This window comes from Brassica rapa, chromosome A06, assembly GCF_000309985.2.
Source record: "Brassica rapa cultivar Chiifu-401-42 chromosome A06, CAAS_Brap_v3.01, whole genome shotgun sequence".
NCBI classification, from domain to species: Eukaryota; Viridiplantae; Streptophyta; class Magnoliopsida; order Brassicales; family Brassicaceae; genus Brassica; species Brassica rapa.
The window spans coordinates 25,588,645-25,604,521 of record NC_024800.2 but is presented as its reverse complement, the minus strand read 5'-3'; the positions used below and the strand labels follow the sequence as shown (position 1 = coordinate 25,604,521).

The following is a 15,877-nucleotide window of genomic DNA, read 5'->3' as shown; positions in this document are numbered from 1 at the left end:
AAGTTAAAGGATGGAGTTTAGGGATTCAAATTTAAAAAAATTAAAAATTAAAAATTAAAATTTTCAAAACAAAAAGGTGCTATTTTAGTCATTTTATTTTTTGAGTGTTGTTTTTGTGACAATAACTTAAAAAGTCTATTTGAGAGAATTGCCTTAAAAAAATCATTTACTCCTTATGTTCCTAAATGTAGGATGTTTCAAAAAAAAAAACATTGATGTTCAGGAACAGAGGAGTATATACCAGTGTATTATTTCTTAGAAACATAATAGTCCACTTACTAACTAAAATGAGAATTAAAAATGATCACATATTGTAAATTTAAAATAACAACAGGGTTGGATTTTTTTTTTTTTACTATAGGGTTTTGTGGGTTTGGTTTTGAATTTCAGTTTGGATAAATCAATTTCGTTTATTGTAAAACTAAAAGTAAACTATAACCGAGTTTTTGGTTCAATTCCGAAATAAATATATACATGTCGATTAACAATGATAAAGTAAGAAGATTTAGAATTATGGAAAGAAAGAAAACAATCAAAGAATAGTGATGCCTAAAAGAGATTCCATAGCAATGTCACAAAACGATTTTTCTTATATTTTGACCATAACTTGGTTTGAGTCTTTGACATTGTACGGTTGCCAAGAAGAATCATATTTGTACAACAAATAAGAAAAATAAACTGAAGCAAACGTGGTAAGCAAGAAGTTGTATTACTTTAGTAATTTTTTTACCTGGTAATATAAACGAAGGACAAGAATCAAGATTATGGTTTTGGTCGTTGGTTTTGAGGAGTCTTCTTCTCGAACCGAGATTTTCATGCACGTGTGTTTGGTCACTACTTCGTGTTTAACAACACTTTCTTCACCATACCAATATCCGCATAAAACAAACATTTTTTCTTTTTTGAAAAAAGGCTTTCTAACATAAAACAAAAATTATTTGTTAAAACACACAAAATGATTGCTTTTAAATCCTTGATCATCTATCATTAAACCTTTTTGTTTTATTATAATAAGCAATATGCATTTTAGTTTTATGTCTTGTGAATAAATGTGTAATGTAACCCATAATCGCTAAACGTACCCTCAAAGACTTAAAAGAGTTACATATGCTACTTATCACAAATATCGATTGGCTTTTTTTTTGGTCAAACAAATATCGATAAGCTATCTTCAATTTGTTTGATGAGTGTGTGTGTTTGTAGAATTGCCATTTAAGACTATTTGCTAAAATTATGTAACAAAGGTTACGACTCTAGCTAACTATTGCCGTTCTCAAATGTTCTACAGATTAGAGGTTGTAAATAACTTACATACTCCATCTGTTTTTTAATGTTACATATTCTAGTATTTTCACACATTTTAATAAAACACATTAAATTTACATAATTTTTTGTGTTTATCTTTGTTCCATAATTTTAAGCTAATAAAAATTCAGTACAATTAAATTTTTTGAAATTTGTAATTAGTTAATAAAACATGTCTTGAAAATGTAAAAAATAGATTTTTTTTAAAACAATTTTTTTTCTAAAATATATAATATTAAGGAACAGAGTGAGTATATATCAAAAAATAAAAAAATGGTCCATGATTTATTTTTTACGTTTGTTTTTCCTTCACTGCAAGTTTTTCTATTCACAGTTTCGAATATTTTTTTTTTAAAACAGTTCACAAAGGATTAACCCAGGTACTCAGTATTCCTGCCTCGTAAACCAAGAACCCAAGCCTACAAAAAGTGAGTAGGGGTACTAAGGTAACTTCAGCAAAATGATAGTATAATCCATTTATTTAAAAACAACAGTCATTTTCGAGAAACATAAATGCGCTTATAAATTGGAAAGACATAAAGAAATAAAACAAAATAAACATTTGTTCTCTTCCACTGTCTTGTCTAATGTCTGTAGAGTAAAGAGATAGAGCCGACGTTACAGTTATCTCTCTCTTCTCTCTCACACGATCAAGAAAACTTTCACGTTCACCGGAGAAAACTATTACTCCTGTAAGAAAACAATTAAAGACCTATTCAAATGGAAAATTTTAGAGCTTTTCCTTTCGCCGGGAATCTAGACCCTCGAGCTCAAGAGTTCGTACCACTAAACCCTATGTCTTCACGTTTTCACTTTCCGTACACTTCTCTCCCGCCGCCGCCGCTGCCTCCACCTCCTCCGTCGTACGGACTATCTCCATCGGATCCAAGAATGTTCACGTTCTTTAATATCCCACCACATCCGATGATGTTTCCTCCTGCTCCTCATCCTCCACCTCCACCACCACCACCACCTCGTCCCTGGTTTAACGGTTTTTCAGCTGTTCAACGGCCATCTCCGCCGTCGAACTCGCCGACGCGATCACTTTCTCTGATCTACGTACCGCGTGACGTCACCGAGTCTACGGTGAGACGTGACTTGGAGGTGTTCGGCGACGTGCGTGGCGTGCAGATGGAGAGAATCTCGGAAGGAGTCGTGACCGTCCATTTCTACGATCTCCGTGGCGCTAAAAGAGCTGTTCGAGAGTTTTGCGGTAGACACATGCAGCACCAAGAAAGGCTCGGTAGCAGCAGTGGAGGTGGAAGCGTTTGGAGATCACCTTCTTCATCGGCGCGTGGGTTTGTTTCTGGTAGACCTGTGTGGGCCCACTTTGTAGTTCCGGATACAAACGCCGTACCCGGCGGTTGTAACCAAGGAACGTTGGTGATATTTAACCTAGACCCCGAAGTCTCTTCCATTGCTCTCAGACAGATTTTCCAAGTTTACGGTATATGTTTTTTTACTTATGTTTCTATGTCTTAGATTTTTGAGTTTCGTTTCCTCGATTTGTGGATATGTCAGGAATTAAAACATTTTACAAAGACTGAAACATTTTCACTTAAATTATTATAATCATGCCATTTACTAGCTTTTGAATTTTTGAATATAGACCATGTAAGACAGTTTGGTTATATGGAAGCACTTTATAATATTGTGAATTTTTGTCTCCAGGTTCGATCAAAGAGTTGAGAGAGACACCATACAAGAAACATCAAAGATTCATCGAGTTTTACGATGTAAGAGATGCAGTGAATGCGTTTGACCGAATGAATAGTGAAGAAATTTATGGGAAGCAAGTTGTGATCGAATTTAGCCGACCAGGTGGGCTTAAGAACAAGTTCACGCCATTTAGGCAACCGCAGTTACCGTTTCAGCCGCGACCAGTTTTATTGACTCCTCCTTTGAAGCAGTCTGTTATTCTGACCAATGGTAAAAGCAAGAATGTGAGCCCTAATAATGGAGTTGATGTTGTTGAAGCTTCTATGCGTTCGTTGTGTGACATCGATGATGAAGCAGAACCTGAAACAAAGAGCAAGAACGTGGCTAAGTTGGGGAGGAAAAAGCAGATGAAGAGCATGGAACTAAGTCAGTTTCTTATCAGTGAAGAAACAATGAATGATCCAAGTTGCAGAGATCCACGTACCACTTTGATGATAAAGAACATACCAAACAAGTACAGGTTCGGCTTTATAATCTAATTATTCGTATTTTAAATTTTATAGATTTAAAGTTGGACGATTTTTTCAAATTTTAGGACGGCTAAAGATTTTAGATCTTTCTAATCTTTTTATTAAAATATTCACATGGATTCGTGTGTTAAGATGCTGTTTATATATATTTAAAGATTTATATTCTAGATAAAATGCTCTTACGCTATGTTCCATCAATTCAAGCTTTTAATTATCTTCGTGTTTGATATTACAATTAGTCGGCTAACATTTTCCTGGATGCTCTTATATTTCAGATTCCTATAGGTTTTGTTTATATGAGATTCCAATTTAATTTTATAGTTAAGTGTTTTTTGGTTTTGTATAGTCAAAAGCTGCTGTTGAATATGCTGGATAATCACTGCATTCACATCAACGAAGCTATCACCGAGGAGGAGAGGGACGAACACAAAGCTCATCATGATCAGCCAATTTCTTCTTATGATTTCGTGTATCTCCCGATGGATTTCAAGTAATCAAACACCGGACTTTATTGACTATATAGTATTACTATTATATATAACTAAAATCATAACTCCTTTTTTTGGCTTTGATATTAGCAACAAGTGCAATGTTGGTTATGGATTTGTGAACATGACATCCCCGGAGGCAGCTTGGAGGCTTTACAAGGCGTTTCATCGCCAGCGTTGGGAGATTTTTAATTCGCATAAGATTTGCCAAATCACATATGCGAGAGTTCAGGTAGACATAGACATTAGTGTTTTGAAATCGCTTACCAAAGTATAAGCTAAATTTTTTAATGTCTATGATAATTGGGTGTCACAATATGATTATTTTGTTACTTTTTTCGTCCAAAAACAGGGTTTGGAGGATCTAAAGGAACACTTCAGGAGCTCAAGGTTTCCGTGCGAGGCCGAACTGTACCTTCCGGTGGTTTTTTCGCCTCCACGAGACGGGAAGCAGTTAACGGAACCTGTTTCTATCAACATCAACGACTGCACCGGGCTCAATAATATTCATCATCTCGAGCCTATTGACGGTCCAGATCACTCTGTGGGTGGTTCATGTTGCGGTAGTGACAATGATAACAGTCAGGAAGATGGATTATCCGGCAATAACATAGATGGTGGACGGAGTTTCACGGTGGTAGGAGCGACATCTTTCTAGAAGTTGTTTGTAATGTAAACCATAAATATATGAAAGTGTAATTAGACAAATCATGTTGTTTATGTTTTATGCGTGTTATGTTGTCTCATTCTAAATTATATTTTCGACGCGATTTACTTATCAAGCAAAGTTCTGAAAAGTGATAGTTTGGGTGAATGTCTGAATGAGCAAAGTAACAATGAATTCCAACTTGTTATTTTTCTAAAACTTTTTGCATGCGGAATCGTCAATATATTTTGTAGTCATATTTTCTCTCTTGGATAGTGTGATGTAGGATGGCATAATATGACTAAATTTTATTAAATTTAAGAATAAAACTTGCATCAAATGATGTCATTGGAGCTAAGAATAACAATTACAACATGTTGTTTTCAAACACTCTAATTTTTTGTTTGGTTACAATTGAGAATATGTCCATAACACAACCTATTTGTTGATATTTATTTTACAAAATGAATTCATGGTTATATAATATATATCAAATGATGTTAAACGTCATAACCTTATTGTTTCTTGTAGGACAAATGATTAAGAAATTAATAATATTATGTCATTAAAATTCATTATTTTTAAATGATAAGGTGGAAAATGGGTGGTAAACTAGAAATGGTTGACCTAGGGTAAGAGTTCCTTTTCAGGCAAAGATACTAGTCTTTGTTCTAGTGTTTATAGCTGTCTTATTCAGTGACCTGCTGAAAGGGACAGCAGATAACTCTGTGCTAGTGATGATCACAATCTGTATTTCCCTCTGGTTCGTGGGGTTTCGACACGTGTTGATATCTTCACCGTTCGTATCGTTCATGGCAGAGTTGATAGGGATCGTTGACTACAAGTTGTAAGTTGTAAGTTGTAAGTTGTAACCTTCTGATGTATATTTGCTAATTTTTTATTATTTTAAAGCCTTTTTAGAGTGACGAAAAAGAACAATGCAATCCAAGTAGAATTGGAAATCATGCTATTTTAGATTTATTGGGTCTGTAAATTTTTTTAAAATCCATCCACTTAGAATTGAAGATCATTTTAACTTCTCTGTGTGTTTGGTTGGTATAAATGTTATACCAAATCCAACAACACAAATTCATTTATTTTCTGGAAAAAAACACAAATGATGTTCCAAAAAAGACCAGCCAAGGTCAACCAGGATTGAGGATTTTGACATGGCCTTGTCGTTTAAACATATGTTAACAATCTAATGATATAAATTGAAATTCAAGGTCATAAGAGATATTTCCAGTGGATTTCACAATTACAAAGAAAAATCTATCAATCATAAGTAAAATTTTAATTTAAGAAAATATATTTTTGTTTGTAATCCATGTTCACCTAATGAATTGTCTTTTTTTTTCATTTCTGCTCTTTCTCAAATGCACTAGTAATATGATAAAGGCGGCCCACAAGAAAATCCAAATTGAATATAATCCTTTTAACAATATGGGCCTATAATCATAAGGCCCATTAACGACATTACCCTAATCTCTCTCTCTCGCTATAAGAGCAAGATCCTCTATGATCATTAATCCTTCAAGTCCCAGTCAAGCCGCCTTCTTCCTCTTTCATATGTTCATCTGTTTTCAATAATTTTGTTGTGTTTTCGTTTGTGGTAATTGAGAATCACTCGCTTTCGAAAGGCGTTGCGCTCTTCGTGTTGGGATTCAGTTTCCCTGAAGGGCGTGTCACCGGAAGCGTACATTCAAAACCTTCAATTCGATCGATAGGGATGTGTTATTCGGATTCGTTCGAATTAACAAACCTCGATTCCGTTGGCTTATATTCCAAATTCGCCGTCGATTTATCGTTTTGAGAAATTTCGAATTTTAAATTAATTAATTTTTGGAAATGGATTGGGTTTGGGGATAAGGATTTGCTTCATAATGGTGAACTCTCTTAGATTATAAAAAAGTGAGAGATGTTCAAGTTTCCGGAGCAAAGATCAATTTGGCCAGAATTAAACAGCTCTGTGTTTTTCTCTTCAATGTTCACAGTGTTACCTGTCTTCTGGTATATTCCTTATTTTATTACCAACTTATCCCATCTTTCTACCTTGCTTTTTGTGATAGTACTCTTATTGTTTTGTCCTTAATCACGGACTTTTGAATCGCTAAACTTGTTTTTCTTTTTTTCACGACCGAGTTTGTATTTGGTGTTCAGATCAATGTCGGAACAAGATACTGTTGGTTAGTTTAAAATAAAAATTGGGACTTCAGTGTGAATTGAGAATATGGAATATTCAGTGCCCTTTCATAAGCCCAAGTTGTTAATTGAGGCCCAGAATTAGTTAAAAGGCCAGATGGATTCGCATTAAGTGCTGTTCAAAAGTGACCGGTTTCAAACAGATTTCGTTTTTAATCCAACTTAAAATTTAAGTGCACATATTTCTCCAATATAAAAATATATATTCCAACCTAAACAAAACCTAATTTTAATAAGATGTATCTGGTTATAAAGCATATATTGAAACCCTTTCGTTATGTGTGTAAATCTAGTTGAGATCTGAAATGTGGTTGTGCATTTGTAGCTTCACTCTTCTAGCTTGTTTTGCACTGCCTAACAAACACATTCAGTTCCAGTTAACAATCCCATATCATAACTTTACATGTACTACAAGCAAACGTCGTGTTCACGTATCTTTAAGAAACACAAACTAAATACCTTGAAAACCAATATATTATGTTTTTCGAAAATTCAAAGAAAAAACTGACGAAAAATTACGCAGAATTGTCTTATTAAGACTCGTTATTGTCACTGATGATAGATCGCATCTCTGCTAATCACTGTCTTCAAAATGTACAGTGTTATTATGTGCACTATTTATCAAATGTTATACAAATCAAGAATTGCAATCAGCACTGCGGTAGGTACCTGTGTACAATCTTGTTAAAAGCTATTTGAACTTTTCCTTGAATACCTTATAAGACTGATAAAGGTTCCTGAAGAAATGTCTTCGAGTATGGACTAACTTGAAGAAACGGGTTTGCTCTAAACCGACTTCTCGTGCTAGTAACAACCTTAAACCACTGGCTTTTTGGATCACAACTCGCATCTCCTTCTAAACATTTGCAGCTTTTCGTTACAATGTTGTTACTATCTGAATCCACATCCAGACAAACTGATTCTCCGTTCTTTGTTATGGACGAGAGCTGCATCTTTGACTCAGACAATAGTTTCCATCGTGAACAATAAGATTCTGAGAAATACAGACGCAGCTTCACGGACTTTCCTTTCTCATAAGCTTTTAAGCACAAGATTTTTTCTTCTGCTAGTGACAAAACTCGTTGAGAAGAAAGTCTAAAGCTTTCTGATCGATCGCAAGAACCTAGCTTAAGTTGGAACAATGACTTCCTCACGATGCAAAGTCCAGTTGAAGGATGGAATATTATTTTCTTGGGGTGTGTTTCCATTAGACCTGGTCCTGAATATTGCAAAAGTTTTTTGATTAATGACAACAAAAAACATGAGTGCAACAAAGTTTCTAAACTAAACTTAGTTTTATATGTATGTAAGATAATATCTTTTTTCGAAACACTTTTTTTTTTGAAACACATGTAACAACATAATATCTAACTTATATGTATATAATTAGTGTTTAGTGTAATAAATATAATCAAGAAACATGTAGCAACTAGCCATTATTTTCTACAACTTTTAAATAAACAAATCTACAAACACATATGAGAAGAATATATATATAACATAATTTATAACAAAATTTTCAAGATCAACTTAGTTTTGTATGGATGTAGTATAATATCAAATTGTATTTTTAACTCGGCAAAATGTCAAAAATGTAAATGTATAAGAGCTACAAGTTCTAGTTGTGTACCTCTAAAAGGAGACTGTATAGAAGAAATCATCTGCAAAATTGTTGAGTTTCTTATGCTTGACCAACTCCAATCCAAAACTCCATACGTTTCATCATATCCAATAGTTTTCTCTCTTACATAATAGCTTCCTGCAAGAGTCCATAACGCCCAATCTAGGTCAAGATCCGCTGCTAAAGCCATAAAACAACTTAGAAACCTATTGTCATTCACATTGTTTCCTCTTTGATCAATCCCAAACTCGCTCACTAACAAAGGAAACCCTTTCTCCAGTAGAAACCCTGACATTTTCATGATGTTTTCGGTTTCTCTCCCGCAAATCTTGTTCAAGTTATCTCCTTCCCAAGAACTCCAAAACCCATACCAATGGATCTCAAACACTAGTTTCCTCCTGAAGGTTACTTCAAACGGTTTGTCACGGAGAAAGGATAAGTCTGTCTCGTAGTTTAAACCGGAGACAATGACAAGAATGTTCGGATTCACAGAGTGGACTGCTTCAGCGCCTTCTCTCATGTACTTGTACCAGTCTTTGATGTTCTGTTTTGGACCTCTAAGCTCATTCCTTAGACTCATACCAACCACATTTGATGAAACATTAGCAAACATTGTTGCCATTCTCTTTAGTCCTCTGATCCAAAGCTGAGGGTTTAAATATCTATCGCCGAAAAAACCGTTTCCATCATTGTCATTGCAACACCAACCAGGTTGGCTTATGTGATTGTCTAGGATCACCATTAGTCTATGCTTTCCAAGAGACGAAACCACTTCCTGTTTCAGAACAAGAACAACAACAACAACAACACTCTCATCTTTCTTAATCCAGAAACCCTAATTGATTATTATGTTTTTCTTCTAATATAATCAGGCAAGGAAGGATATAAGCAAGCTAAACCCAACAGTAATCAGAAAAATGTTGAAGAGAAGACTAAGCAGACATTAAAATATTGAAACTCAGAGATAGGTTTCAGACAAGATCTTTCTTGCAAGACAAGTCTCAAAGAAAAAGTACTATTCTTATCCCTAACCTCCATACTATTCTTGGATCAAGAAGGATACAAAGTCAACCCTTTCTGAAAATGTATTATGAATAAAGGGTCAAAAAACTTTCCTGAGAAAAATTGATTTATTAGTTATTACCTGAAAAGCTTTGATGAGAGGAAGATCAAGAATGTATGGATTATTAGCTTGAAAACCAGAGATAGCTTCAAGAAGACCAAGCTTGCGAAGAGATTGTCTCACAGTCATAATCCCAGAGAAGGATTCATCGGTGGCTAAGTAGAGAGGCCAAGTCAATCTAACGCAGTTGAACCCCATTGAAACGATCTTGGCCCCGATCGAATCCAAAGGCTGCTTGCTTAAACCTTCCGCCACCGCAGTTTCAAGATGCGACGGCCAGTTGACGCACGTGAGCTTCACTCGCCGTCCTTTGTTGCCGTCGTCGACGATCCAGCGTGAGTCGGTGGAGAGAGGGAAGGCGAAAGTGATGTTGATGATGAAGAACAGAGGAAGAAGAAGAAGAAAGAGAGAGAGGAAGAAGAATCTTTCCATTGGTCCCTCTGTTTCATTTAACCTCCTTTTACAGCCAACATGTATATATATGCTGTTGTTCAGACAACTTCCAGTTTATTATTATTAGTTTTGTAATAAGTGGAATGGTCATGTGATTAGTTTATATTTGATTGTGTCTTTTTTTTTAATGTTTTTCTTATTAAGCTTTGTCTAAAGTCTAGCTATGCCTATGATTATTCTTCTTTTAATAAAGAGAGTGATGAATCTTTGAAATTTCATATTTTGTAGGATAAATTGTTTGTTTGTTTGTTTGGGGATTATTTCTTAAGATTTTTTTTCGATCCTAATACCATGCTATGATGCTAAGATGACAATCAAAAATATTCAAATGTTATCATGTTGATCAAATTGGTAAAAGAAACAATAATCACGCATTACAACGAAATAGTCTTTATTAGAAACTTCAACAGAAAATAACATGTAAACAAACTTCATGAGTTACTTGATCAATTGTTAATGATCAGTTATATATCCTCATTTGCTTTATTGACTTTAACGATCTTGAACCACTGGCTCATCGGGTCACACGAGCTGTCTTCGCCGTTCACACACTTGCAGTTGGTAGCCACGACGTTATTGTCTCCATCTACGTCAAGACAAAGCGAGTTATTGGTTGACTTTGCAGCTAAGAGCATATTCGAGGCTGAGATGGGTTGCCATTGCGACAAACTAGGGGTCGAGCAACTCGCCTCACTGAGCTTAACCGGTGCGTTCGGTCCGGTGTTCGCCAAGCAGAGAGGTATGTTTTTAAGTTTCAAAGTGTTGTCAGTAGTGTAGTCCCATGGTTGAGATTGATTGCATCGACCGAGATTGACCTTGGTTGGATCTAAGGAAGATTGTAGCATGCAAAGTCCGGTTAACGGGTGGAAAATAAGATTGCTAACTTCGGGTTGAGGATCCGGTCCTGGTAAACCAAGTTAGTGACCAAATTATAAAGATATTAAATTGTGTAGGGACAACATAACAAAAGGTAATTATTGAAGCTACTACTTAAAATAAAGAGAAATTGCACCCAATAGCTAAGAAAAAAACAAAAATTCAATACATAAGAGCACATCCAATGCTGAAACGTTCCACTCGATAACCAAAATAGATTATTTTAATATTTTTATTTTTTTCAGATTAAAAAAAAAAGAGTCAATCGCGGGATTCCACGTGGTGGTGGAACCCGCGCACAGTTTAATCCTTAGCTACGAACTTTAAGAGATTATTATGGCACAATTTCTTAAATTTTTTGGGTCCCACATATTATAAAAATCATTTATTGGTAATGATTTTTTTCTAAGGAGTTGCGTTGGAGCTGCTCTAACTAAAATCCCACCGTCTCTCCTCTTTTCTTTTCCTATCTCTCTCTAAAAATCCAATTTTTCTTTTTTTGGTTATTCTCTAAATAAGCCCTGTCAAAAAATGATATTTTGCCATTTTAATTACTAGTAATTTTTAAATTTATTAAAATAATATATTGTTGATATCTAATATTTAATCTATGTTTTTGAAACCTTAGATATCAACAATATATTATTTTAATAAATTTAACTAGCAATTAAAATGGTGAAATGTCATTTTTTGATATAATTTTAACTTGTCCAATTAAAGATTGACTTTGTACTATTATGAAATAGACAACTAGAAAATTATAAACTAAATCATGAAAATTATTTACCTTGAAGCGTGGATTGAATCAGAGACAATCTTTGCATGAAACTGTTGTTTCGAACACTTATCCAATCTGAATTCAAGACACCGTAGTACTCAGTCATTCCTACCACACCTTCTCTTAAATAATAACTTCCTTGAAGTGCCCAAATCGACCAATCAATGTCATTTTCCGCCGCCCAACCTAATATACATCCGATATACCGATCATCGTTAATGTTTCCGCCTCTCAAATCGATTCCAAACTCACTAAGAAACACCGGGAAGTCCCGGAGGAGGAAACCGCCTCCGTCGTCGATGATTTTTAGAATCTCGCCGCATGCGTCGTTTGGGTTTTTAGAACTCCATATATCAACGTTGGTGAAAGAGTATCGATGGAGCTCAAAGACGAGTTTACCGGAGAAAGTAAGGCTTACGGGTCGTGATCGGACAAAAGAGAGGTCTGTGTCGTAGCTGAAGCCAGAAAGGATTACAAGTGCGTAAGGGTTTGCTTCGTGAACTGCTTCGGCTCCTTGTAGCATGTACCTACATGCATTTGGAATGAGACAAAATTAGAGCTATTTTTAATTATATCTCATTTGACATTCCCATTTTTTTTCGAAAAATATAGCAGATATATTTTGTTTTTATGTAACTTTTATATTACAATTGCAATATTAAAAAAATTAAGAAAGACAAGTGGGAATATACAGGATGGAACCCCTGTAATTTTTGTCAAATTAGTTTTTGTTCTTGAAAGTTAAGTTCTTGTTTCAGGTCAAACCTTTCCCATTGACCCCTTTTTTATTTTATTTTGTTTCTGTCTTTTTAAATGACATTTTAACGTTTGTTTACTGCATTTTTTCCTACCATTTATTATCTCTTTTAATCATTTTGATTATTTCTCACTTTTTACTGTATATATATACTATAATATATTTTTAGATAAATAAATTTTTTGAAGATTCAAAACTAATATAATCCTATTAATCACTCACTAATATTTAAAATAAATATAAACATATGTTGATATATATTATAAAATATTCATATATTTATTCACAACATACAAAATTTAGTTAAAAAATATAATTCATGAGATTTATAACAAACTGAACTGGTATTATTTTTAGTTATAATATTCTTATTAATAATATTTATAAGATTAATTCTCAAAAAAATAAATAATGTTTATAAGATAAATAATTTAGTATTATAGTATTGTTATATTATTATTTTTATAAAGTGCCTCCCTGTGAATAACAATTTTGGCTCCGTATACACGTACTTGAACCAATCGTCGACGTTTTGTTTAGGTCCTCTAAGTTCGTTTCTGAGGCTCATACCAACGACATTGGATGTATCTTTGAAGGAAGTGGCCATGTAGGTCAGACCGGAGATCCATGTGGCAGGGTCAAAGAATATGTCTCCAAAGAAACCGTTGCCGTCGTCGTTGCCGCAGCACCACCCTGGTTTGGTCAAGTGGTTGTCTAATATCACCATCACGTTGTAGTTTCCCAACGTCGTCACCACACTCTGCCAAAAAAAAAGAAGAGTATTGTTTTTCTCGAAAGGAAGCCAGTTAGTTTAAAAAACGTTTTAAGGTCAACGTACATTCAATTAGCTATCATGCATCCATTTATGTAATTTGATGAGAAAATATGAGTTAAAAAGTGAAAACTACAAAATTTGTAACGGCTGGTATTTGAGAAACTATTATTTAACTACTAGAAATTTTTTGAACTGTTATTAAACTACTAATTGTTGGCATAAAACTTTCATTCATTTATATATGCGAGTTCTTTTATAATTTAGAACATATATAAAACAATACTATTGAAGCCCTAGATGTGTTATTTTTTATCCAAAAAATCTGAGAAGTTATATATTATACCTGGTAAGCTTCAATGAGTGGAAGATCAATCATGGAAGGGTTCTTAGTTTCGAAACCAGAAATGTCAGTGTTAAGACCAAGACTTTGAAAAGAATCCCTCACAGTAACACTAGTAGCCAATGTCACATTTGTGGCCAAATCAAGTGGCCAAGTTAACCTAACACAATTGAAACCCATTGCCACTATCTTTTGGGCCACGGCATCAACCGGCTGCTTACTAAGCCCTTCCGCCACTGCAGGCTGTAAATGCGCTGGCCAGTTCACACACGCCAGCTTCGTTCTTTCTCCTTTTTCGTCGATGATCCAACGAGAGTTTGTAGAGAGTAGATATGCCATGTTTTTTGTGACAAAGGAGAACAGTAAGAAGATGAAGAAGCTAAACATGCGTTTTAGCACCTTTGTTGTCTTCATATTAGAGGTGTTTTAAATTTTGCGTTTTGAGTTTTGGGGTTGGTGAATCATATGGAAGAGACATACAAAGCTGGACCAAATTTATAGTGGGGGTAAAAATTAATTACAATTAAATTATTTGTTAACAATTATTATTATTTTTAAAAATAATAAATAACAGTATATCAGAACATAAACTAAAGATGATATGTGCACACATATATTATTTTTATTGAATATTATTGATATACAAATCTAATATACGTGCTTGAAATTTCTATTTTACAGATTTTGTATGAGTATTTAGGAATATAGTGCAACTAAAATTAAAATGAGACATAGTAATCTTAAAAATAATAATATGGAAGACAGTTATTTTAAAAATAAAACTTAATAATATAATATAAAATCACTACCCAAAACACCATATAAAAAATCTGTTGGATGAAACTTCCTTCCAACTATCGACAACTGACTAAAACACTGTGATGCCATCTGGATTATACAAATTACCGAAATGACATAGTAACTTTTTTAAAATAAATCATCTATAACTGAAACTACATTTAACAATAAATATCGACAAAAGAACATTAACAATTAAATGAATTGAGATGAAAAAATATATACATGAAAGAGGGAAGCTTTTGAAAAAAAGGAAACATGAAATACGAGAAGGAAACATATCACAACACACTTCTTATGTTAAGTGGAAAATGACACATCCCTTTTATTAAAACATCCCTTTTATTAAAAGATAAACATTCATTAGGATTTAAATTCTCTTTTGTAAGATTTTAAATTAAATACTCCCTTTCTTATCTATACTATTAAAGTATGATCTATCCCAAGATTTTTTCTTTGATTTGCTCTGATAATTATTATTTTTTTTCCTTTTGACAACAATAACTACAACAAGTTAGATATGTACCCACCAATTCAGTTAACCCAGTCAGGAGTACTAAATCAACATATAACAAAACAGAAAGAGAACTCATAGCACCACTTACAAGCATGTCCACCATTGTGATTTGTGTTTTTGGTATATGCTTGATCGCGTTCTTATCATTCCTATATTTATGGTTAGCACTTAGCAATATTAATTATGTTTTTGGTATATGCTTGATCGCCGTTCTTATTATTCGTATATTTATGATCAGCACTTAGCAATATTAATTATTTTAAATTATTCACATCTATTAAAGTACTACGGTTCTATTAAATAAATCTTAATATTTAGAAGCATTTATTTATGCTTTTATGGTTTTATCATTTACGTGAGGTATTTCGAATCATTATCACATTGACCAACGGTTCTATTAAATAAAATTGGTCATATCTATATTATTATTTGTGAAGTAAATTTTGCAACAGAGCTCTCACGTTAAAATTAACCGTTTATAATCTTAATAAATAATTATATAAATTAGTCAAAAAATAAAAAATGAATTTCTATTAATACTATTATATTTATATTAGATAATTGACTATAAATAAATATAATAAAATTTTCAAAAATAAAAACATGTTTTAAAACATAAGATAATTCTTAGATATATTCTGTTGTTATCTGAAAAGAATATTTTATTATAAAATTTATAGTAAGATATAAAACAATTTATAATTAAATGCTAATCAAATAAATATATTTTCTAAAATATATGTGAATTTTTTTAAAATTTAACACAACAATAAGCATATATATATCTTAAAAACTAATGAATATATATTAATAATATTTTATTTATATGTTATATTTGATAATTGACTATCAAGTAAATTTTTGCAACGGAGCTCTCACGTTAAAAGTTAGAGCGGTTAATATCGTTTATATCCTTAATGAATAATTATATAAATCAAACAATAAAAACGAATTTCGAATCAATCTGATTAAAAAAGTGATTAAAATTAATAATAAATCGTTTATACTC

General features: G+C 33.2%; 3 protein-coding genes and 1 non-coding gene across 4 annotated transcripts; 2 read left to right on the top strand and 2 right to left on the bottom strand.

The window, feature by feature from the left end:
• Positions 1–48: 48 nt before the first annotated feature.
• LOC103875319 (protein terminal ear1 homolog) lies at positions 49–6,673 on the top strand. Its single transcript, XM_009153829.3, has 5 exons — positions 49–2,752; positions 2,977–3,484; positions 3,841–3,984; positions 4,073–4,214; positions 4,335–6,673. The coding sequence occupies exons 1-5, from the start codon at positions 2,026–2,028 to the stop codon at positions 4,638–4,640; spliced, it is 1,827 nt and encodes a 608-aa protein (XP_009152077.2). The 5' UTR covers positions 49–2,025; the 3' UTR covers positions 4,641–6,673.
• LOC117126347 lies at positions 6,501–6,646 on the top strand. Its single transcript, XR_004448919.1, has one exon. It is a non-coding gene; the product is annotated as a small nucleolar RNA snoR137 (small nucleolar RNA).
• A 613-nt stretch (positions 6,674–7,286) lies between the features above and the next one.
• On the bottom strand, positions 7,287–10,056 carry LOC103875318 (glycosyl hydrolase 5 family protein). The gene is made up of 3 exons (XM_009153828.3): positions 9,596–10,056; positions 8,461–9,226; positions 7,287–8,049 (listed from the first exon to the last, which is right to left on the bottom strand). The coding sequence occupies exons 1-3, from the start codon at positions 10,004–10,006 to the stop codon at positions 7,547–7,549; spliced, it is 1,680 nt and encodes a 559-aa protein (XP_009152076.1). The 5' UTR covers positions 10,007–10,056; the 3' UTR covers positions 7,287–7,546.
• Positions 10,057–10,149: 93 nt separating this feature from the next.
• Positions 10,150–15,353, bottom strand: LOC103875317 (glycosyl hydrolase 5 family protein). The gene is made up of 4 exons (XM_009153827.3): positions 13,557–15,353; positions 12,951–13,198; positions 11,691–12,208; positions 10,150–10,931 (listed from the first exon to the last, which is right to left on the bottom strand). Exons 1-4 carry the CDS (start codon positions 13,965–13,967, stop codon positions 10,492–10,494), a joined length of 1,617 nt encoding a protein of 538 aa, XP_009152075.1. The 5' UTR covers positions 13,968–15,353; the 3' UTR covers positions 10,150–10,491.
• Between the last annotated feature and the right edge of the window lie 524 nt (positions 15,354–15,877).

What these genes read in the sequence shown, in the direction of transcription:
- LOC103875319 (XM_009153829.3), top strand. Translation starts at nt 2,026, where the DNA reads ATGGAAAATTTTAGAGCTTTTCCTTTCGCCGGGAATCTAGACCCTCGA. An exon ending in AACATACCAAACAAGTACAG is followed by an intron (nt 3,485 to 3,840) that starts GTTCGGCTTTAT and finishes GGTTTTGTATAG; the next exon opens with TCAAAAGCTGCTGTTGAATA. An exon ending in TCACATATGCGAGAGTTCAG is followed by an intron (nt 4,215 to 4,334) that starts GTAGACATAGAC and finishes GTCCAAAAACAG; the next exon opens with GGTTTGGAGGATCTAAAGGA.
- LOC103875318 (XM_009153828.3), bottom strand. Translation starts at nt 10,006, where the DNA reads ATGGAAAGATTCTTCTTCCTCTCTCTCTTTCTTCTTCTTCTTCCTCTG. An exon ending in CTCTCATCAAAGCTTTTCAG is followed by an intron (nt 9,227 to 9,595) that starts GTAATAACTAAT and finishes GTTCTGAAACAG; the next exon opens with GAAGTGGTTTCGTCTCTTGG. An exon ending in TATACAGTCTCCTTTTAGAG is followed by an intron (nt 8,050 to 8,460) that starts GTACACAACTAG and finishes TGCAATATTCAG; the next exon opens with GACCAGGTCTAATGGAAACA.
- LOC103875317 (XM_009153827.3), bottom strand. Translation starts at nt 13,967, where the DNA reads ATGAAGACAACAAAGGTGCTAAAACGCATGTTTAGCTTCTTCATCTTC. An exon ending in CACTCATTGAAGCTTACCAG is followed by an intron (nt 13,199 to 13,556) that starts GTATAATATATA and finishes TTTTTTTGGCAG; the next exon opens with AGTGTGGTGACGACGTTGGG. An exon ending in GATTCAATCCACGCTTCAAG is followed by an intron (nt 10,932 to 11,690) that starts GTAAATAATTTT and finishes TTGGTTTACCAG; the next exon opens with GACCGGATCCTCAACCCGAA.